This window comes from Mustela putorius, unplaced genomic scaffold (assembly GCF_011764305.1).
Source record: "Mustela putorius furo isolate JIRA1106 unplaced genomic scaffold, ASM1176430v1.1 tig00003869_pilon_pilon_pilon, whole genome shotgun sequence".
In the NCBI taxonomy this organism is placed as follows: Eukaryota; Metazoa; Chordata; class Mammalia; order Carnivora; family Mustelidae; genus Mustela; species Mustela putorius.
In genome coordinates, this window is record NW_025422021.1 from 32,419,002 (window position 1) to 32,440,929 (window position 21,928).

The window sequence follows — 21,928 nt, forward strand, 5'->3', positions numbered from 1 at the left end:
CAGCAGCCCTGCAGCCCTTCTCAGCCTACATAAGTGACTGAGAGGACAACCCGGAGGCTTCCAAACCAGGAAACTGGAGTGTGTGTACACACGAGCAGCTTGTGCTTGTGCGTGGCTGGTGGGCCCGTGGCCTGTTCGCGCACACAGACATGGGCTTTCACGTGTTGTTTTGATTGGCTTCGCGGCCATGCCACACAGCAAGTGTAGATGCCAGGGGTTCTCTTGGGGCTAACTTCCTCTAATGATGATTTTAACAGGGCTATTTTTGTAATTTTGTCGGGGGATTAGAAATGGACTAGCCCGGAGGTCCTTCAGAGAACTAGGCCCACCACATGCGCTTACTGCAAAAGCAGAGGCGCTTTGGGAATGAATCGTCTAAATAGGCATGTGTGGTTGTCACGGAAGGAAGGTCTTGGCAGTGAGATCACACCAAACACAGGGCTGAAACCGTTCTTCTGCCCAAAGACAAAGCCTCTGTGACAGGAACTCCATTAAAATAATCAAAGAACCATCTGTCTGGACAAGTGTAGACCGGACCTGCTGGCCGTCGGGTGCCCACCGAGGGAAAACAGGGCCTCCCGCAGGAAGGCAGGCCGTGTCTCCAGCCGCAAGGTGAACCTTCCCCGGCTGCTGAGGTGCTCCCCCGTGCTCCCGCCCACACCCGGAGCCTTCTACCTTCCGGCCGCCAAGGCAGGACTGTCAGCCCACGCTTCGGTGTGGGCCCTGAAGCGAGCAGTCTGCTTCAGAGACTCTGGGCACACTTTCTGTTGACAGAACCTGAGGACTTCCATAGCATCTCAGTGCACACGAGGAAGCATGCTGCAGTCCAAAGTGGGCATGCACACTAAAGAACTTCCAGAGTCGGCGTGATGGAGTCTAAAGTGGGCCTGGGCCACATCCCACCATTTGAGATTTATAGGAACATACCACGCACACATGTTCACAAACGGGTGTGGCCACTTCCCAACAACAAGGGGGCAGCGTGAGTCACGGCCCCAGGTCCTGTGGCCCAAGGACGACATTCACTCTCTGGCCGTCAGCTGGAATGTCTGCTGCTCCCCGGTCAAGAGTCACGGGATGTTCCCGCAGCCCCTGACAGCTGGCCCCCTGGCACAGACCTGAGTCTCCTGCGGCCACTTGCACAGCCTGGAACAGACGCCATCCAGAGGCAGCTGCATGAAGTGGGCACGGCCTCAGAGGAGAGGAGAGAGAAGTGAGAGCCATGTAAGGCTCGGGAGCCAACCCTGGCCTGTGACCACCCAGTTGAGGTTCTAGAAGTGAGGTTCTTGGCTGGCCAAGCACCTGCGTTTGAAGCTGGTGCCTGTCCGTACAGCTGACCTTTTCAGTGCCTGACTTGATCAGAGGGGCTTGCTGGTGGGGTCTTCGAGCAACGGGCCATGCCTGTCCCACACCTCCTGCAGAGATGGGTGGTGGGATCCTAACTTCCTGTGTAGCGTTCCGGAGTTCCCATCGCTTCACCCCCTGAAATCAGAGGGACTGCTCTAGAGGATCGCAGTCTGGAATCATTCCGAGAGGAGAAACCACGAATTTTTCTTGCATTGGCCAGTGCTGGCGCTTTATGAAGTTAACTTTGCAGACATAAAGGGCGGATTTCAGGGCAAATTTTGTTTTGTAATACAAGGCCTGAGAGACTGTGGAGGCTCTTGTCCCAGCCCTGTTGCGCTTTGGGCTTGGTGTTCCTGCTGACCTGACTGTGGGCCAGGCTGGGGACCTGCGACCAGCTCTCTGTGTGGACCTCTGAGCACACGTCTGACCAACTTGAGAGTCAGAGGTGATTCGTGGGACTGTATGCCATTGGAAGCTGTGGGAGTGGGAAGCAGGTCTTTGATGCTACAGAAACCTATTCTAGCCTGCGGGAGATAGGGAGAGTTGGGCTTCCCGTGACTGCAAGTGAGAGAGGAGGCCCACGTGTGCAGGGCGCATGGGTGACAGTGAGCTCCCTCCAGGCCCACTGCAGGCACACGGCCCACAGGGAGGAGGGAGACTCTGGAGTCCAAGGTGGTGGGTTCAAAATCAAAGAAAGCAAGCGTAACTGAAAGATGAAGTGTTTCAGCTTCTCGTTGTGATACTTACACAGAGCTCAGAGCGCGCATTTGTAGGACGAGCTGATGGAGTTCGACTCTGCTTGCCGTGGTTGTTTCCTGTTAAGTGTTTTTTCTACTTTTCAAGTGGACAGTTCTCCTTGTTTCCCCGGTATCCCTAAATTGCTGAACTTCTCCCTGGGTGTTTACACTTTTAGCCTGTCTGTTCTCTTAAATCTGATCCCCACTTGTCCCTTTACGGGACCCAGGTGTCAGGTTAGCCTGGCAGTCACGCTCGCATGCATGCCTGTGGTCACCCCATCACGTAGGCTGCTGCTGTGGCTGCAGGTGGGTGGAAGGAACACACCAGGACCCCCTTCAGGCCAGGGCTGTCAAGGGCTCCACTGCCTCCCCAGACACACAGCTCTGGGTCCCTGGTACTGGGGGCAGTCAGTGGCCGTGCCTGTCTCAAATCAGCCATCTAGAACGAGTGCAGGGGTTGGGACAGCCGCCCACAGCTGCGGGAATGAGACAAGATGGGCAAGGATGGGGGTGGGGAGGACCTTCAGCAGCACGGACAGCTGGTGCTGGGGTGGGGCTGTAGGTCACCTCCAACAAACCAGCTGGGCTCCTCAAGAATCTTTGTGCCATGGCTTTGATGGGCATTTATACTGGGCTTACTGATTTGGACATTTAGGATATCAGCAGGATGAGCCATCAGATCCCAGCTCCCATGTGCAGCCCTCACCTTGCTGACCTTGAGACAGGGCAGGCTCTGTCAGTGGCTGTCCACCCCCGTCCATGGCCGTGTCCTCACCTGACCCCTGTCACCTTCTCCTTTGCAGGACCGTGGTCATGCCCATCGCGAACGAGTTTGCCCCAGATGTGGTGCTCGTGTCATCAGGCTTCGACGCTGTGGAGGGCCACCCCACACCCCTTGGTGGCTACAACCTGTCCGCCAAATGTAAGTTGGGTTCGCAGATGGCCCAGGAGCAGTCTGAATTCTGCTGTGTTTATGGTTAGGTTCAAGCCTCCCCTTTGGTAACAACGGGAGGAGGCTATCCTCATCATGTCTTAGCAGGAACATGAGCGCACCGGCCACCCCAGCAAGCAGAGGGTGCACAACAGGCCGTGTGATCCAGGACACAGGGTTGCTCTCCTGGGGGCTATGCTCCAGCATGGACCTCCGAGCCCCCGGTAGCCCATGCAGTGACCCAGCAGAGGACAGCCAGCTGCTGCCATCTGTGTTCAAGACCCTGGGCTCCCCCTGACTTAGGGGGATTCTGTCCTGGGGCCCCGCAGTAAAGTGGGTGCAGCAGTGCAGCCAGGAAGGTGGCCTCGCGCTCTCCCAGGGCACCAAAGAGGGATGCGTACAGCCCAAGGTAGTGCGTTAGGATTGTGCAGGTGCAACCTTTACTGAAAGCAACTGTTGCGAAAATGTGCTCACGTCGTATGAGCTGTAGGCGAGTTGGGATCACTGCAGCCTCATAACAACGAATAAGTTCAAAAACATTGTGAGAATTACAGAAATGTGACAGACACCAAGCAAGCAGACACTGTGGGAGATCGGTGGCCCCGATGCACCCGATTCGGGGCAGCCACTGACCTTCCCTCTCTGAGAGGTGCATTCAGGGGAGGCATAGGCTGGGGTGCACCCAGGGTCCTCGTGGCAGCCTCAGGGCCTGCATCCCTGTGTCCGTCAGAGACAAAGCCCAGCCTTTGGGACATTTCAGCCTCACTGGGCCCGCAGCTGCCAGACCACACAGCCTAGACCTGGGCCCTGTGTGCTGACAGCAGCAGGTGGTGGGGCCGCTGTTCAGGGGCAGTGGGGTGGTTCGGCTCCCATCAATGCCAGCCAGTTCTGGCATGGATGGGAATCACTGTGACCTGCCAGGCACTTTCTGTGGACAAGAGGAGATGTGAGTGCAGGGGGGTGTGCTGTGCTTGTCGGAGAAAGTCAGACCCACTGGACATGGGGTGAGAGTCCTGGAGGGGCTCGCCCAGGGGTGTGTGTACCCAGCACACTGCTGACTGGAACCCCTGGGCCTCTGGTCCGCAGGCTGCATGGGCACAGCTGTGGGGATGCACTCATGCTCCCCCCTCTGCGGTCCCAGCAGGAAGCTGAGGGCTCCTCCTGGGCTTCTTCCTTCCTTCCCCCAAGCGAGATGATTTGCGGCGTTATAAAATCAAAGCACCCAAACCGTAATTCCTACTCTCAAACAGATCAAAAAGAATCCCGAACTGAGATTCTTCAACGACTGTGTTCCAGGCAGACCTGGCTTCCATTAGGTTTCAGAGCGCTGGCCCCCTGGGTCTCTGTAATGTGATGTAATGCGTTTCTGGGCGCTTTGATCGGCGGCCAGACGTCGGCTCGCGGCCCGCCCTCACCCTCCACTTGCATCTCCCGTTTCCTCTTGCAGGTTTCGGGTACCTGACGAAGCAGCTGATGGGCTTGGCGGGCGGCCGGATCGTTCTGGCGCTGGAGGGGGGCCACGACCTCACGGCCATCTGCGACGCCTCGGAAGCATGTGTTTCTGCTTTGCTGGGCAACGAGGTAGGACAGCCAAGGGGCCCAGGGCTGCTCTGTGCGCGGGCTCCGAGTTCACGCTCGCCCTACGGTGGGACCGTTACCCATTCGATGAGGCCCTCCGGTCTGCGGGGAGGGAAGCAAGTGAGAGGACTGTTGAGAATCCCTTTCTCTATAAAGGGGTTCAGGGTCCTATACTTTAAGGATGCTCAGCTTTGCATGTGGGTTGAGAGTATTTTAATCTCTTCCCTTCCTTCCGTGTGGACAGTCCGTTCTTGGAGGGGTTCTCAGGTAAGTTCTGGGGGCCGTGTCACCAGGCCAGTGTTGCTTGGAGCCCCACCTCCCTGCTCTGAGCCCATAGGTGATGCCCGAGCCGAGGTCCCTGTGCTGTGTCCCCACTGAGGCCACGGGACAAAATCTGGGAGATGCTGGCTTGTACAGCTAAGCTCAGAGGGTCCGGACAAAGGGAGTGAAGGATTCAAGGGAGAGAGTCCATGGGAGCCTCATATTCTGGAATGACACTGGTCCAGGGCCCGTCCCTCCTGGCTGGCTGGTGTTCCCCATGGGGAGAGCTGCCTGGCTGGGGGTGGAGCGGATGTCGGGAGGGGAGGTGCCGCCCTCCACGGGATGCTCTGCAGTTCACTGAGCCCCTGAAGTTTGTGACATGAAACCTACCTGCAACTTCCACTTTGTGCTCTTCCTGAAATTCTCAGTGCATCCACAGGCCTTTGGAGACGGGGTCCTGTACCTGCCTCCTGCATCCCTGGAAGGAGCATGGGGCGAGTCCCAACCCCTCACAGCACCACCCACTCTGGTTGCTTGCTGCTGCTCTAGCATAGCACTTGGGTCCCAGAAGCAAGTCAGCTGTGGCTCTGGGGAGGGCGGGCAGGTGTCTGGGTCCCTGGCCTGGCCTGCAACAGGGAGGTGCTGGGAACGCCTGGAGGTGGCCCACGAGTTCTGTTCCCATGCCGTGCCTGGGACTCACGGCCCCTTCCTCAGGAGGTGAGATGGGCATATACAGGTCTGCAGTGTGCGAGGACACCGTCCAGGAGAGCAGGTTCCCTGGGCGTCCAGTGGGGCTGCCATGGTCCCTGTGCCAGTCACCCTCCTGCTGGTCACCACCAAGATTCAAGAGAGCATGAGCAACAGGGCCCTGGAATGAGGCTGGAGGACACACAGCTCAGGACAAGCCATGCCAGCCACATGCCAGCAATGACCCCACATGGCACAGGCGGTGCTGGGACACCCTGGCCACTTGTGGGGAGTCCTGTCCTGAGAAGGCTGAGAGAGCAGAGTGGCCTGAAGGGCGGGTGCCAAGGAGGCCGAGGTGGAGACTAACCCATGTCCCAGTCGCTGGTTTAGGAGGCCCTGGTGAGGAGGGCGCCCCTCCCACTGCACTGACCCCTGTTGGGAGATGCCAAGGCCAGACGGCCCTGAAGCCCCGGGAGAGGGTGATGTGAGGAGCAGCAGCCACTTCCCCCGAGCAGGGCTGCCCTGCCTGCCCTAGGAAGGCCCCGCACTGAGGTTCCCCTCAGGCGCCTTAGACATGTCAGTGGGGCCCTGTCCCTGTGGTGTCCCAGCCTGGAAGCTTGAACTCCAGTTACAGTTCCTGCAGGAGGGACGTGTCCAGGTTCAGGCTCATCCTGACACTGCACTCCTAGAGCCTCGTCAGGGACACACAGTGGACGGCGGCACCCACAAGGCCTTTGAGGAGAGCCCTGATGGGAGATGCAAAGCGGGGTTCAAGCAGGCTCTCAAAGGCCCGTATCCAGTTTGACTGCCTCCAGCAAGAAGGGGCGGGGTGAGGACATGTAGACAGGTCTCCAGTGATGGGACGCAGGGCTCTGTCCTCAAGCCATTTGCAGTCAGTGTTGTTCCCTTTGACTCGGGTGAGCCACAGAAGGCCTGCTGCAGACACAGTAGGATGAGGTGTATGGCTTGTGCTCCTCCAGGCTCAGGGGGGACCAAGCTGACCACGTGGCGTTTGGAGGCAGGTGTGAGGTCTGGACCCAGGTCCTGGCATCAGCCATACGAGTGCAGGATCACGGGTGAACATGGCCTGACTTGGAGTTCAACCCTTGGGAAGCTCTGTGTGTGTCCTTTGTGTGAGCTGGCCCCAGCAGGAGTGGAAGGCCAGGTGACCCTGGGGAGTGTGGCACCAGGGAGGACGGCCACAGTGTCTCACTCTTGGGTCCACTCAAAGCAGGGAGGAGGGCAGGGACCAAGTGGGCACAGTCTCTGGGAAGCAACCTAGGAGAAACCCTTCCTGTGTGCTCTGGGGTGGCAGCCCTCAGGGGCTGGAGGAGGAGAGTCAAGATCCTCAGCACCAAGGCTGAGTAGGCCCAGCAGCCAGAGTCCCCGGCTTTCGGCAAGGAATGGCTTTGCATCTATGTGCCCCATGGGCTCTGGAGCTCGTGCTCCCTGGCCGTTGGGGCAGGCTGTGGCCAGCCTGGGGCTGTGGGTGGCGGGCTTCAGGTGGCTCTGCTGTCTCCTCTCAGCCTTCTGTCACACATGCTGTTTACTTGAAGCTCAGTCACCGGGAGACCCCAGAGCCCTGTGACATGTCTCCTTCCCGGTCAGGTGGTTAGCAATGCCCTCGACTCTTCTAGAATAAAATACCAGCCTGCATTTTATTTTCCACCTTCCACTCACCATCTCTACATAAAGCTGTCTTCTCCCCCCTTTTTTGTTAGAGTTTAAAGACAATTGAGTAATATATCCAAACCTTCCAGAAGCTTTTTGGTTATCCTAGCTAGTTATTTTCAAATAACAATAAAGAACTTGGCTTTCAGCTCCTGCCTGTTCTTGCTTCCTGGGTGTTTGCTCTCCAACAAGAAAACCTTCTTTTCCTTAAGCACATCAAAGAGCAGGAAGCACTGGTTCTACCGAGGTCTCTTAAAAATCTTTCTAATGCAAGAAAGTTGGGCAGAGCCCCACTCCCTATGTGCAGCCTCAGATGGTGAGGGCTGGAGCAGAGCCAGGTCCGCTGGGGTTCGGGGGCGGGGATTTGCATTGGAAGGTCACCTTCTCCTGAAAGCCCATCTGTGTGACTGTTTCAGCTTTAAGTTGTTGGCAACTGTCAGGGACAGTTGGCAATGAAAACTTGTTTCAGTGTGTCTCACAGGTGTGTAGGAACCCGGTAGTGTGGATGGAGATGCAGGGACCCCCATGGGCAGGTGTAGGGGCCGGTCTGGCTCACAACAGTGAGGGACCTGGGGCAGGTATCCCCCTCTAAGCAAGGGTTATGTGGGCCCCTTCCTGTGGATCACATGGCATTTCAAGGCCAAGTGTCCCCTTTCAGCCCAAGTCTGGGATCAGCGGAGACTGGGAGGGTATCAGGTGAGACCAGTGTCCAGGAAGGCATCATCAGGGAATTAGACCCCTTTGTTACATCCTTACCCTGTGCCAGCTCTCGGTGGTCACACCGACTTCACAAGAGACAGGGACACAGAGACAGACGCAGCAGTGGGACAGAGATGGAGCAGAGACACTGAACTACTCAACCACATGGCTAGGGGTCTGTGCCCTCATGCCGGCACTCCCTGCTCCCTGCCAGGCTCGGCTCAGCCAGAGGCAACCGCATTGGTGACATGCAGATGCTGGTCAGGGGACATAGGGTCCCCGTCACATGCTCCTGGCTTAGGGTGCTGAGTCACCTGCTGGTTCCTAAGGCGGGCTTTCTCACTGCGTGCCAGAGGTCAGAGGAGCCTATGCACAGAGCAGCCTCCTTGCCCCATCCTCACAGTCACAGTGGGATGGAGGACACATGGTGACATGCTGACCCTCCCTGGCCCCCTTTCTAGAACAAGGATGAAGGTCCCTGTGGTTGCAGGCCACCTGGCTCGGCTCCCAGGACGGCAGGCAAGCAGGGTTCTGGCAGAAGAATCCCGTGTCCATGGGGCTCACCTTCTGTGAGTGCTTTTCCTAATCCCTCATCCTCTTCCGAGAGGACGTCACAGCGATGAGGACACAGCATGACAGAAGAGCCGGAGGTGAGGGAGACCAGGCAGGCTGCCCAAGGTCAGTGCAAGGATCCGGAAGAGGTTCTCCCTGTGGCTGGAGAGAACCTGGTAGGGCTATTTCTCCAGCTGCCGTGGGAGCAGGCGACCGACAGTTCTTAGGGAACACTCAGCCAGATCAGGAGCAAAGGGACCCTTTGTTGAAGGTCTGCTCTGCTGACAGCTGCTTCCCCAGGAGCCATCGCCCCACACAGCAGGCACCTGAGTGCCCAGAGGTCCCCTCTCCAGGCAGAGCGCCGTGACTGCAGCCGAGGGCACAGAGCACCCTGTGGTGTGATCCATGGTGCCTATGCCCCTGGAAGGGAGACGAGGACTGAGCTCTGTCCCCGGGGAGCAGCGTTGCTGAGGCCAAGAAGGCTGTGGGGCTTCCCTTGAGAAAAGGGCAAGCGCCCACTGGGCCGACGGCGCTCGAGGAGCAGAGAGGCTGGAGCCCGAGAGCAGGTGCACAGCTGTTGGTAGACTGGTCAGGGCCTGGCAGGCGTGCCTGCGGTGGGTGTGGGGTCACACAGCTGCACGTCATCCTCCTGTGACGTCTTCTGTGTCCCCTGGAAAGAAGGAGGGGCAGGTATACCTGCTGGCTGATGTGGGCCAGGGACCTGGCTGTATGGCTGCCCAGGGGCTCTGGATGCCCGGTGCCGGTTGGAGAAAGGCCCCCAGTAGGGACAGAACAGGTGCACTCGAGGACAGGGGTCTGAATCGCCATCACTGACATTTTCCCGGCCGGCGCAGTTGCTCCCAAACGCATAGCTTTATGTATTCTGGAAAGCCTGAGCGTGGACCTGAGTTCTGCCAGCCTATTTTAATAACCCGCTTGTCAGGGTGCTGTCACCTCTCAATCCCCGACCTAAATTGTGAGCAGTTTGAAACTATGGAGCAGGAAAAAGATTTCCATACCTAAAAAGACAGTGGGACCCGCGAGCAGATGTTACAGACCAGGCGTGATCTACACAGGGCAGTCTTCTGGTCCTCAAACTTGGATGGTCTTTGAGTTCCCCTGCCCACTCCAGCTGAGGCCAGCCTTTTAAAGACTGAATTCGATAAGCCTCATTTCCCTTGTGGTTCCAAAGTCTACAGACTCAGATCAGGGTGAATATGGCATGGGGTCTCCTGTCTGTCACCCTCAGGACAGGACTGTGTCTACAGCCGGCCCGCTGGTTCCCTCTGACGAGCCACCTCCCAAAAGAGGCCCATGGCACAAGTGCAATGCTTTGGCATTAAGTGACCTACTTCTCCAGCTGAACCCCCTTCCAGATCACAAGGACCTTTATCTCCCATTTCTGTGTTCCACATGCCTGCACCCCACTCAGCCCTGTCTGCAGGAGAGTCCCAGCTGCCCTCCAAGGACAGACCAGACCACTCCCCCTGCCTGGCCACAGCGGGCTGTGCTCCCCAGGGAGCCATAGCGGCCTGCCCACCCAAACCCAGTGTCCCAGGACCCCGCTCTGCACTTGCCCATGGCATTCAGCACCTTCGGAGGTTCTGCTGGGTTTGCTCACCCAGGAAGGTTTTAGCTTATTGACAGTCTCTCCCAGGCAGGAGATGCTGTCAGACAGGGGGATGGGTGTCTGCTTTGTTCACTGATGAACCCCAACTGTGTAGCACAGAGATTTGTGCTTTGTGGGCTGCCCTAAAAATATATATTAAATGAAAGAATAGAATCCCAGTTATTAAGGGGGTAATATTTTTAAGCCATAAAATTTCTCCCCTTTTCTGGTCCTTTTTTCTTGAGTCGAGCCCAGAAGCAGCCCATGTCACGTCTCTGGCCCTGGAACAGAGCCCAGCACTGGTTGCTGCATGACCATGGGCCGAGCTGACCAGCCGCCATCGTGAGGGGCGCTTCCCAGGGCTCCTCCTCTCAGTCGTGTCACAGCCTTGCTCGGGCCCCTTCTGCTTTCCTCCTGAGACCCCAGAGGCCACGCGCGCTCTCTTCCCAGGGGCTGTCCCCTCAGACTTATGTGCACACTGCCCCTGGGAGGACACTTTGCCCCTAGGTTTGTTGTGATCTTTTCCCTGGGTGACGTGTACCTGCATGGTAGGCAGACAACAGAAGGTCCCCAGCATGGGGTGAGGACCCTTCTTCCCTGTTTGCTCCTGGTTCAACCCCACAGTGAGGCCTCTGGTCTCCAGCAGCCTCTGCCAGGTGCCAGGGACAGAAGGATCCAGCCCCCGTTAACTGCGCCGATGCTGGGACAAGTTGATCCCCTGGGGTGGCTCGAGACGGGGGAGGTGTTGGTGGCAGAGGATGTTGGGGGGAGGGTGACACAAGACCCCACAAGCCCACTGCCCCTGGAGTGTGGGTCCCGCGGGGAGACCGACCGTGGGGAGCCCCCACCCCGGGACGAGGCAGACCGCTGCCCCGGGTGTGACTTCCTTGCTCTAACACACCCCTATGCTTCAGAGTGATAATCTATGGGATGAATTACGTTTCTAAAACCCTCTTTGTGCTTGAAAGTGGTGACACTGAACTTCGGACAAATACTGGAGTCGAGTGGGACAGGTGGGACCCCACAGGCTCTGATGACCTGGACCTGGTGCGCAGAGCTTCGTGCCTGGAAGACGGCTGGGCTCTGCTCCTCCATGCCCTCAGCAGAGGACCTGGCTGAGCAAGCCACTCTTGGGGAGGCCACTGTCTCCAGAAGGGGTCCCAGCTGCCAGGGGCAGCAGAGCCGTTTTCTCAGCCCGGGACCCAGCGGGCTGTAATAGGCTGGCAGCCAGGACGAGCTCCCGGCACTGGGCCTTGGCGACACGTGGTACGATGTTTGAGCTCTGCCGGTTGAGGGGTGAACAGCACCTGGGGCAGGCTGGATCAATTCTCTCATCACTCCCAGTGCCGGGCATCTTCCCAGGTGCTTGTTGGCAGCTTAGACTTTCTCTTCTAGTGAAGGTCATGGCTTTGGCCCATTTTCCTGACAGACCGTATTTTTACTGTTTATTCTTAGAGGGGGAAATTGGACGGATGGGTGGGTGGATGAAAGGCAGGATGGGCAGATGTGTGGGTGGATGGATGGGTGGACAGACGGATGGGCAGATGGACAGGTGACTGGATGGGTGGACAGGTGGACGGACGGATGGATGGGTGGGTAGGCAGATGGACTGAGGAACAGTTAGGCATCTCCTGTTTTTCTGACCTCTAGAGGACTGACCACGAGAACAGAGTAATCTCTTCCTTGACCGGGAGAGCTCTCCTGGGCCACGGGTCTCCTGTAGGTAAAAATCTAAAGTGACTCTGAGCCGATTTCTGTCCGTCCATGGATGAGCATTGGGACTTCGCACTGCAGCAGAGATTGGTCCCCTCAGCTGGTTTTCCCACGCCCCCGTGCCATGGCCCCTTCCCCTGCTGGAGTGCACTGGCACCACCCCGCTAGAACGTTAAGAGGTGCGCTCCTCTAAACCACACGGACGTCCACACAGGCAGACCACACTCCAGTTAAGCTGTTTCTAAGAATCCACTTTCAGCTACAATGTCCTTCCTTTTCCAAAATTTGTTTCTGCCCCTTTTCTGTGTATTTACCTCTCTGCAGGACCCTTCTCTTCTCTGGCTCGCCTCCTGAACGGAGCACCTGCTCTACCTGACGGCCGCATTTAGGGCTCAGGACTGGCTGCACCTCCCACGCTGATACGTGGCATTTTCCTTGCTTCTCATTTCCAAGCGTTTCCTGATTTCCGGTGACCCGTGATCAGTGGGTTTAATTTCCAGCCTCAGGGTCTCAAGTTCTCATTTGTGCCCCGTTTCTAATGGATGGCGCCATGCTGAGAGCGGGTGTGGTGGCCTTGTGTGTGGGCGAGCGTGGTCTGCCTGTGCGGACGTCCGCGTGGTTTAGAGGAGCGCACCTCCTCTCCCCCATTCACACTCCTCCGTCCCTCGGCCAGGTTGGCCCGTGGTGCCCTCACGTGGTTTTCTCTGCTGATTTCTGTCTGCTGTCCGTAAAGAGCATGTGCCACTCTCTCTCTCCCATGGCGCGTCTGGCCACATCCGTCGGCCAGTGTTCACTTCCCGCGTGTTAAACGGTTTTATCAAATGTGCGCAAACTTTAAGTCATCACATCCTTTTGATGAATTGATGTTTTTGTCACCGTGTAGAGCTGTCCTTTGCATCCGGCTACGGGTTTCTGCTTCCGCACGTTGTGCAGGAAGCCCGTTGAGTCCTGCCGTCTCCCTCCTCTCACAGACGCCACCTTCGTGGGCCGCACCAGGCTGGGTCTCACCACGGCTTTGCTCACCATTCCACAGGTGGCCCACTAAGTGGAGACTCTGGACCTTACAGTGGGGCTGGTAGCGGCTTGTTTTTTGTGGCTCTGCTTTTTTCAGACTCATTTCTACATCTCACTCTGTGCTGTGTTGGTCCCTTTTCTGCCTTCTCCCCACATGACTGAGAGTCCCCCACATTCCATCTGCTCCCCCCTGGGGGAGGAGATACACAGCTGCCTTGCTGTTTTCCAGGGGTGATCCTTCCAGGTGGCAACATGTGCCCATGATGCAGTCAGTGGCCTCTTCCCTCCCCGTGCCACCCGGACCCGCAAGGGTCCACAGACCAAACACAGCACGCCCGCTCTGGACGCGCCTTCACCAAAATGTTACCTCCTTGCTGGAAACTGACCTGCGCTGGCCGGTGTCCTGTGTGTTCTGCTGGGCAGCCCCTACCCTGGCCCTTCCTGGGCTGTGCGTGCAGCCCCTGACTAGCCTTTCCCCGACCTTCCTTCCCTCCTTCCTATTTGCTTTCTGGACACCATTACTGTTCTACGTGGTTCCTGCATCTGTGGCCTTTCCTGCATTCCTGACACGTTCTTTGTCCATCATTCCTCCCTGCATCTCAGACCGTCACCCTGGATCACAGTGCCTCCAGCACACCCCGTACGTTCCTAGGAGAGGGACACCACTGTCAAGGTCCCCTATCTGGTTGTCTTTATTCAAGTTGTGATTTTTCCCTCATTTTTTTTTCTTAAATAGGCTCCCTACCCAGCGCAGAGCCCAACCTGGGGCTTGAACTCAAGACCCTGAGATCATGACCTGAGTTGAGATTAAGGGTCAGACACCTAACAGTCTGAGCCACCTGGGTGCCCCCTCGCTCGTTCTTGACCAATAGGGCCCACAGTTGTGGTCGATGGTCGTATTCTCTCTGGATGCCCAGAGGTGGCCGCACACCGTCCTGTTGTTCTCTGCCACACGGGACTGGTGACTAGTGAGCTGCTTCCCTCTGCAGACCGTTTGCACTCTGCTCATCTGTAGTGCTCTGTAGCCTTCCTCTGATGCCCCTATGGCATGGGAGTCTCCTGTGATGCCTCCTGCTCGGGTCTGTCCCCCACCCACCGGGACACACAGACCCTTCCCCTCTGCCCACTCCCCGTGCCACTGGTGCATTGAGAGTCCTTTTTTCGGCCATTGCATCCAGGTTAGCAATGTTCTCCTAAGCTGATAGGCGTTTCCAGTATCTGCTGTTGTGTCTCCCTTTTTTACAAGTTCTGTTTGGCTCTCTTTCAAATCTTCCGGTTCCATTCAGTAATCCTACATTAGTCTCTGATTTTTAATACATATTAAATATACTTCATAGTTTAAAACTGATCAATCCAATAACCACAGTCTTTGAAAATCCAAATATGAGTTTTTTCACCAGACTTTTAACTCTGGGTAGCTTTAGACCCAGAGGAGCATGGCAGAGCTATCACCAAACTCTTGCAGGCCCTCGGACGGTTTTCTCTCAGTAGTGCCTGGCCTCGGTGGAACTTTTATCCCAGCCTGGGAGCCAGCCCTGGCTCGGCACTGCTAAGCCAAACTATGCCCAGATTTCACTCACTTTCCCATGGCTGCCCTCATCGCGTCAGGGTCCCCATCCGGGACCCCACTGCACGTCTAGCCATCCTTATTCCTCTCTGGGCTGTGGTGGCCTCCCAGGCTTTCCTTGGTTGTTACTTTTGAAATATTGACTATTTTCAGCAAAGAACGCTGGTCAGGTTCTCTGTGGACCGTCCTTCAGTGTCTGTCTCGTTTTTCAAGGTGCTCAGCCCCACCTCTTGGAGTGGGCATGGGGACACAGATTATGTGCAGCTCTTCAAGAACCATGTGTGTCTCCTCCCTGTTAGACATCCAGTCCCTGCTGTTTGTCAGTGCAACTCCTGGACATTTCGTGCTCTGAGCTACGGCCCAGAACCGTGCTGTGATCTCTTCCCCACCAGGCCTCCCGTGTGTCCCTTTAGCCCACCCATCACCGTCCCGAGCGCTCCCTCCATCCCTGATACTGCGGGACGCACCAGCCTCTTCCTAAATTCTCCTGTCCCAGCCTCGGGAAGACCAAGCCCGGTTCCTTTACTGGAGGGTGGCATTGGAGACCTTGCTGGTTTCTCCTGAGCCTAGACCATGCTGGCGGACATCTGTGTTTGTTGGATGATAGTTCTGGGTGTAGACTCAGGCATCTTGGAACTGAAGTGGAACACCAGTCAGCAGCCTTGCAAGGGGGCCACAGTTGCACTGTGGGCTCCGGCCCCTCCACTTATGGCATGTGAATGAGGGAGACTGTGTCCGGCCCTTCCTTCTCTGAAGAGCTCAGGCTAAGAGCAGACCTCTCCCCACCCGGTGTCTCTGCGGGCACGTTGTCTCTGTGAGCCTGGCTCGTCTCTGGGGGTGCTGTGGTCACTCCCGCGCAGTCCTTCATGGCCTCTGGCCTGTCCCAGAATGTGTGATGGCCCCACGAGGCTCCAGCTTCCTTCTAGAACCCAGCAGATCTCCCTCAGTGTTGTAGGCTTGTCTGATTATTTAAAGTTTTTAAAATTATTTTTATGATGTGTTTCACCAAGTGAGCTTAGTGGTGCTGTTGAGGACTCCGCAACGTGCCCTGTGGGCCTCTGGTTGACTTGTGCTTCCTTATTGTCCTCTGTGGTCTACACTGGAGGGAACACTGGGAGCACAGTTTCCCCTCAGAGAGACTCTACTGATTGTCTTCTTTCTTTCCTCTTTTCCCCTCTGGGGGAAGAAAACCGTCAATGGGATGTTCAGGGTTTCTTATTGTAAGACTACAGGTGTGAAAGTGGTATTTCCAGAAAGTGGTCATTATTTCCCTCCTGAACGGTGGTGTAGGTGGTGCCTCCCATAGGCCCCAGGCAGACAGTCTTCTGGGCCAGCCAGCTCCTAGACGCGGTGTCTGCCTGCACGAGTGCTCTTGAATACGCCTGATGATCCCTGAAAACAATACCTCAAAGAAAAGAAATCAACTTCTGTTTCAAAAAAAAATTATAGTAAATAGCAAAGCCACATTTAGCTTTTTTTTTTCTTCTCTGTCCACAAATACACTTGAGAAGTTGACTTTAACTGTCCCATCCCGGCACACGGGGATCGTACGGACAGCCTTTCCATTCGCTGTGTTTTATACATTTTTTCCTAGCTTGATCCTCTCCCAGAGAAGGTCTTACAGCAGAGACCCAACGCTAATGCGGTCCGGTCCATGGAGAAAGTCATTGAAATCCACAGTGAGTTGCCTGGGCCGCTGAGGGGCGTGGGATGACCCAGGTCGCAGAGACTGTCGTGTAGGTGGGTCTGCCCTGTGCCCCCACCAGCCCCCACCAGGATCTGGGCCACTCAGAAGGCCCAGATCCAAGACAACAGCAAGCAGCGGGCTCCGGTCTGGACGGACCCTTGCCCGTGCCCCTCACACTTCCCCCCCGCCCCCGCCAATCCCTACCCCATCCCAGGTGTCTCTGCCAGCGGGAGGACTGGGCTGTGCCAGCTGCCTCTCCCAGGTGCCCGGTTTTTGTGCGCTGCGAGCCAGGGGAGGCTCCGTAACGCTGCTTCTGCCCCCCAGGCCAGTACTGGCGCTCCCTGCCGCGCCTCTGCTCCACGGTGGGCCACTCTCTGGTAGAGGCCCAGAAGTGCGAGAACGAGGAAGCAGAGACCGTCACCGCCATGGCCTCGCTGTCCGTGGGTGTGAAGCCCGCTGAGAAGAGGTGAGCATCTCAGCCCTACAGCAGGGCCACCCTCCACCAACAGCCCGGCAAGGGACGGAGGGACAGAGGGCAGGGGTCCCAGCCATAGATGCCACCGTCACGGCCACCTCTTTCCAGTGGGAAGGCTCGTGGAAACTCTGGAGGAGCCTTCACTCCAGAACGGGGGTGGCGGGAAGAGCGGGCACGGGTATGGGGAGCAGGCGCCCACCGCCCCCCAGCTTCTTGGCCCTAACCCCGCGGGCTCTCTGTCTCTGTTGTGCTGGGCGCCGCCGCAGACCCGACGAGGAGCCCATGGAAGAGGAGCCGCCCCTGTAGCCTCCTGTGGAGCTGCGGGCCTCTTGTTTGTCTGTCCCCGTCTGGAAGCTCCGCCGAGAAAGCTCCTGTTTCTGTGCGGCCTGCCCGCGCCCTCTGCCCAAGGCTGGAGCAGCGGCGGGAGGCCCCCGGGGGCTCCCCAGCGGGCGGCCCTGCACGGCCCCGGGACCCCTGCGACGCCGGGCTCTCGGCTACCCTGACGGAGGCCGCGGAGGAAGGAAGCCTGTGGCGGCTCGCGGCAGAGCTGCCCACTTCGTGGCCATGAGGGAAGGAAAACGAAAATCAAAGATCTAATAATACAAAACAGACTCGATGAAAACTGGTGCTTACCGTTGATTATTACCCACAATTCCACAGTCTCTGTGTAAACCACTCAACGCATCCTGTAGCTTCTTTTTTTGTTCGAGGGAACGTTTTCTCGGGCTCCAGCCGCGTCCGGGAGCCACAGCGGCGCGCAGGGGGGGGTCTGCGACAGCGGTGGGGTGGGGGGAGGGGGGACAGGCGGACATGCGTGCCAGGGCCACGCCGGACACACGCAGACGAGGGAGCCTGTGGGAACCGGCTTGGGTATCCCCGAGCCATCGGAAGATGCGAGTTTGTGCCTTTTTTTTATTGCTCTGATGGATTTTTGTGGCTGGGTTTTCTGACGTCTGAGGAACAATGCCTTAAGAAAAAATAAACAGCAGGAATTGGGGGGACAGTTTCCTGTGGCTGCGTGCTGGCCCGGAGCAGGGATGGGGGGCTTCAGGGCCGCGGGCCTGCAGGCCCGGTTTGCTTTAGTGCTGTTTAAGAGAAAGGGAGGTCGTTCCAGCAAAGTGGCAAATACTGTTGGGGGTTTTGAAGTCCAACAAATTTTAAATGAATCCAAAGTGTTCTCTTCTCGTACATCATATAACAAACAATTGAGCATCTCCATTTGGTTGTGAAGCATGTCCTAGCACACTTCCAGTGTTATGATCGGAATGCTTTTTATGAAAAGCAAGTAGCATGAAGTATTGCTTAAATTTTAGGTATAAATAAATATATATATGTATAATATATATTCCAATGTATTCCAAGCTAAGAAACTTGATTCTTATGAAATCTTGATAAAATATTTATAATGCATTTATAGAAAAAGTATATATATATAATAAATGCAGATCATAAAGGTCCCTGGCGAATGAATGACTTGTGAATTAGACATCAAGGTGCTTATGGAAAGGGATCTCGTTTGAAACTCACGTATTTTTGAACCCCAGCCTGGACAACTTTCAGATCGCCAACACGTTCGCCACTGGGCAACTAACCGGCCGGTGTGTGCTCTCCTTCCGCTCTCTTCGGACAGGACCCCTCCCGTTCCGAACCTCCGTGCACATATGTACCTAATGAGTTTTTATAGCAAAGAATATAAATTTGCTGTTGATTTTTGTATGAATTTTTCACAGAGAGATCCTGAATAAGCATTGTTTTGTGAATTTTACATTTTTTCTCACCATTTAGCAATTTCCTGAATGGTAACAATGTCTAAACTTTATTTCTTTCTTTCTAAATCCTTGCTTGTACATTTTTTTTTAACTTTTTAAAGGTTTTTTTTTCTTTTTATTATTTTCATCTTTGTTTATTTTTGTACAGTGAGCAGTGTTGTGCAGCAGCCGTTTTCAAAAAGCGAGCTCAAGGGAGTCAGGGGACATACGGTCTCCACGGTGACGCCAGCGGGGGCATCCATCCCGGCTCTGTCACCATGACTGCATCCAGACCAGGGGCTCCTCTTCCCTCCACATCGGTCATATTACAAGGGGTGCTGTGTCCTCCCCTCCACCATGCTGTGGGTAGGGTCGCTCGCCAGACACCACGGGCCATCAGCACTTGTGAAACTCCCGTTTCAACTTCTCTGACCACGTTGTCAGGACAGCATTTTGAATTCAGTTTTCCAAAGACCTTTTCAAGCATGTCAGCAATGCATGGGGCCCGTGTGAGGCCCACACCTGTGAGGGGTTGTCGCTGCTGTAGCCACACGGCCGGGGTCCTGGCTGGAAGCAGCAGGCCCCAGGTTTTGAAGCCTGTGGCTGCAGGGAGGCGAGGGGCCCCTGCTGTCTGGCGAGCCTGCAGGGACAGCACAGAGTCCCGATCGGGACCGCCCCTCTCTGCGCTTTCTCTCATTGACAGTAACTGACCGTCACTTTTTACTGGTAACTTAGTTTCCAGCACTTGAAGCCGCCAGTTTCATTCCAAAGCATGTTCCGAGTTTGGGCACAGCACTCCCATGGGAGGGAACCCCATGCCAGGTTTCTGAGTCTGGTTGCATTCACAGGGTAGCTTCTGAAGGAGACACTGATGCAGCCGGACTTCTGGCCAAACAAGTCCAAATACTTGGGTTGGCTTGGTCATTGGGATACTGGTGGTCAGATCCAGACAGCGGTCCCAGAGCAGGACCGAAGGGTCTGGGGGCCCCATGTGGCTTTTTCCTCCCGCGGGCCTAGCTCGGCTCCGATGCCCACCCTGGCAGGAGGCCCCAGTGTCTGGGAGCCAACTCGGCCAGCTCCGCATGGCCCACAGGACCCCTGCCACCTGCTGGCCGTGACTTTTAGGGAGAAAGAGGTCATCTCACGCTTTTTACGGGTGGCGGGGTGAGTCGGCTGTCCATGGTGGGCTCACTCCCGGTCTCTGTCAGAGAGGCCAGGCCGGGGCGCCGGCTGCGTTTGCCACGGCACTCCAGCGCCACAGACGCGCTTCAAGCATTACCGTGTAGCCTTTTCTTTTCTTTGAAGACACACTCAGCCCTTCCCCACAGCGGCCAGACAGCGCAGGGCCTACCCCAGTGTCTGCGGGACCCCGCGTCAGGGAGGGCGCCTCACCCCTCCCCTCTCCGGCCCTTGCACCTTTAGCCTTTTTCTTCCTTTGCAAAGGCCTCGGGGGCACCGGCCAGGGGTCAGCGAGCGAGCACTTTATGTCCCTTCGCGGGAAACCCCACAACGCTGCCGGGACGCGCGGCGCCCGCCCTTTCGGCTCCTGCCGCGCCACGACGTGCCCGAGCCCCACCAGCAGGCGGCCGCCAGCCCCTCGGCTCCCAAGGGCCACTTTGTCAGAGTGTTTCAGTTTTTCTCTACTTCTTTTAAGAGACTGTTTCCAGAGGAAGGACCGTCGGGCGTTGCTCGGACACAAACGCGGCACCCGCGGCGGAGTTCATGGGTTTTACTTTTTGATCAGAACATTCCTTCTTTACTGGTCACAGCCATGTGCTCATTCCATTCTTTTTGTAGACTTTTGGGCCCACGTGTTTTACGGGCATTGATACATATATAAATATATATATAAACATATATGAATCTATTTTTTTAAGTTCCTACAGCTGGAGGTTGCATGGGCTGTATGACCGGCATGTCTTTATACTGAACACAGATTTTGCACGCCAAACTCGGCAGCTTTGGGGAAGAAGAAGAAAAAAAATGCCTTTTTTGTTCCCCTCTCACGACATTTGCAGATACAAAAGATGGAAATTTTTCTGTAAAACCACACGAAACCTTGAAGGAGAGTTGGGGCTGGTTGGGGTGGGGAACGTTTGCGTCTTATTGAACTTATTCTTAAGAAATTGTACTTTTTATTGTAAGAAAACTAAAAAGGACTACTTACACATTTGTCATATTAAGAAGAAAAGTTTATCTAGTACTTGTGACATACCAATAATAGAGTTTATTGTATTTATGTGGAAACAGTGTTGTAGGGAAACGACACAGAATTCAGAGTGAACTGCCCGTCTCTCTTCAGCTGACTTGGGAGGCATTTGTTCTCTGTTTTGTTTGCTTCCTTTGATCTTGCACAGGGCCCGGCCACCGGACCCCGACGGACGACCGGCCGGGCCGTGGCCCGAGAGCACCCCTTTCCACGCAGCTGTATTGACTTCTCGTTACTTTCCGGGGACGCGTGGCTAAGATCTCACTTCCAGCCACGCGGCTGGGACCTGGGGGCGCGCCCGGAGGAGGCCGCTCCTTCCCCATGCGGCTCACGGCGCCCAGCGGGGTGAAGAGTCTCCAAGTGGAAGAGGGAGAAGGCGGACAACTTGTGTTTGTTTGGGTTTCCGGTGTGTGTGCGCCCTCGCGGAGGCGCCGTTTCCCAGTTTATGAGATCTTCATCGAACATACAGAAGGGGGCAGACCCTGTTCACCCAAGAGCTTCTCGCAGACCGGCCGCCACGCCGTGTCCCCAGGGCGCCTGTGCGAGCTCCGCATGGGGTCCGCCGCGCGGCCGGCCTCTTGTTTCTCCTGTAACGTAATCCGTTCTCTCGGATCGTCTGGACCTTCCAGCGGTTCTTTCTTTTGCTCAGTGGAGTTGGAGATTTTGTTCTCGGTTTTCTCATTCTCGTTTTGTTGTGTGTGGGCGGGGTTTTCCCGACGACGGTGTCCTTCTCGACAGCCGACTCCATTCCACTTTCCCCGGAGTCCAGCGTTTTGTACCTCATCAGACAGCTTGTTGCTCTTGTGGTGTAAATAAAACAGCATCTCTGGTTTATGCCGTGTGCTCGCGTCCTTGCCGCCTCTCGCTGGGCCGGGACCCCCTTGTTGCGGGAGGGCAATCGCTGGAACCCACGCATGTGGCCCCCTGGGCCCAGACCCACGGTGCACCTGGCACTGTCTTCCCCAGAAACTTGCAGCCTCCCTCCAGGGGCAAGTCTGCAAACCCCACCTCCGCCTCCAGGGTCCCAGCAGCACACTGCCACCCCCAAATGACTGCCCCCGTCCCCAGCAAAGGCCACACCCCTTCCAAGCCCCCAGGTGCAAGGATGGGTCAGTGGGCATGGGGGATGGGGGGAGGCTGGCTGGGACCATTCTCTCCCCCGACCCACCCGTGGGTCCTGGCCCTTCACAGTTAGCTTCTCCATCTACCCTGCCGGCCCCTTCATAAACCTGGTGCACAGCAACGTGGGGTCTCATGTCACCAGCCTGCAAGCTGGGCACAGGAACCCTGCGCGGCTCAGCGGGAGACCTCTGCCTCAGGGTCCTTCCCCAGGTGCCAGTCACGCTGTCAGCAGGGCTCGCATGGGGGACCCCCTTCCAAGCACACTTCCCCAGTGGTGGGCAGGCCTCCCTCGCTCACTGCATGGGTCAGTACTCGGGCCGC

General features: G+C 56.5%; 1 protein-coding gene across 9 annotated transcripts in view; it reads left to right on the top strand.

Moving 5' to 3' along the window:
- HDAC4 (histone deacetylase 4) overlaps positions 1 to 21,319 on the top strand; it is a 287,530-nt gene extending 266,211 nt beyond the window's left edge. For all 9 annotated transcript variants that reach the window (XM_045066714.1, XM_004743737.3, XM_045066715.1 and 6 more), the window contains 5 exons: positions 2,888 to 3,006; positions 4,463 to 4,596; positions 15,961 to 16,045; positions 16,378 to 16,519; positions 16,795 to 21,319. In XM_045066714.1, the coding sequence (XP_044922649.1) occupies positions 2,888 to 3,006; positions 4,463 to 4,596; positions 15,961 to 16,045; positions 16,378 to 16,519; positions 16,795 to 16,834 (520 nt within the window). In that variant the 3' untranslated portion in view covers positions 16,835 to 21,319. The remainder of the gene's footprint in view (positions 1 to 2,887; positions 3,007 to 4,462; positions 4,597 to 15,960; positions 16,046 to 16,377; positions 16,520 to 16,794) is intronic.
- The last annotated feature ends 609 nt before the right edge of the window (positions 21,320 to 21,928 follow it).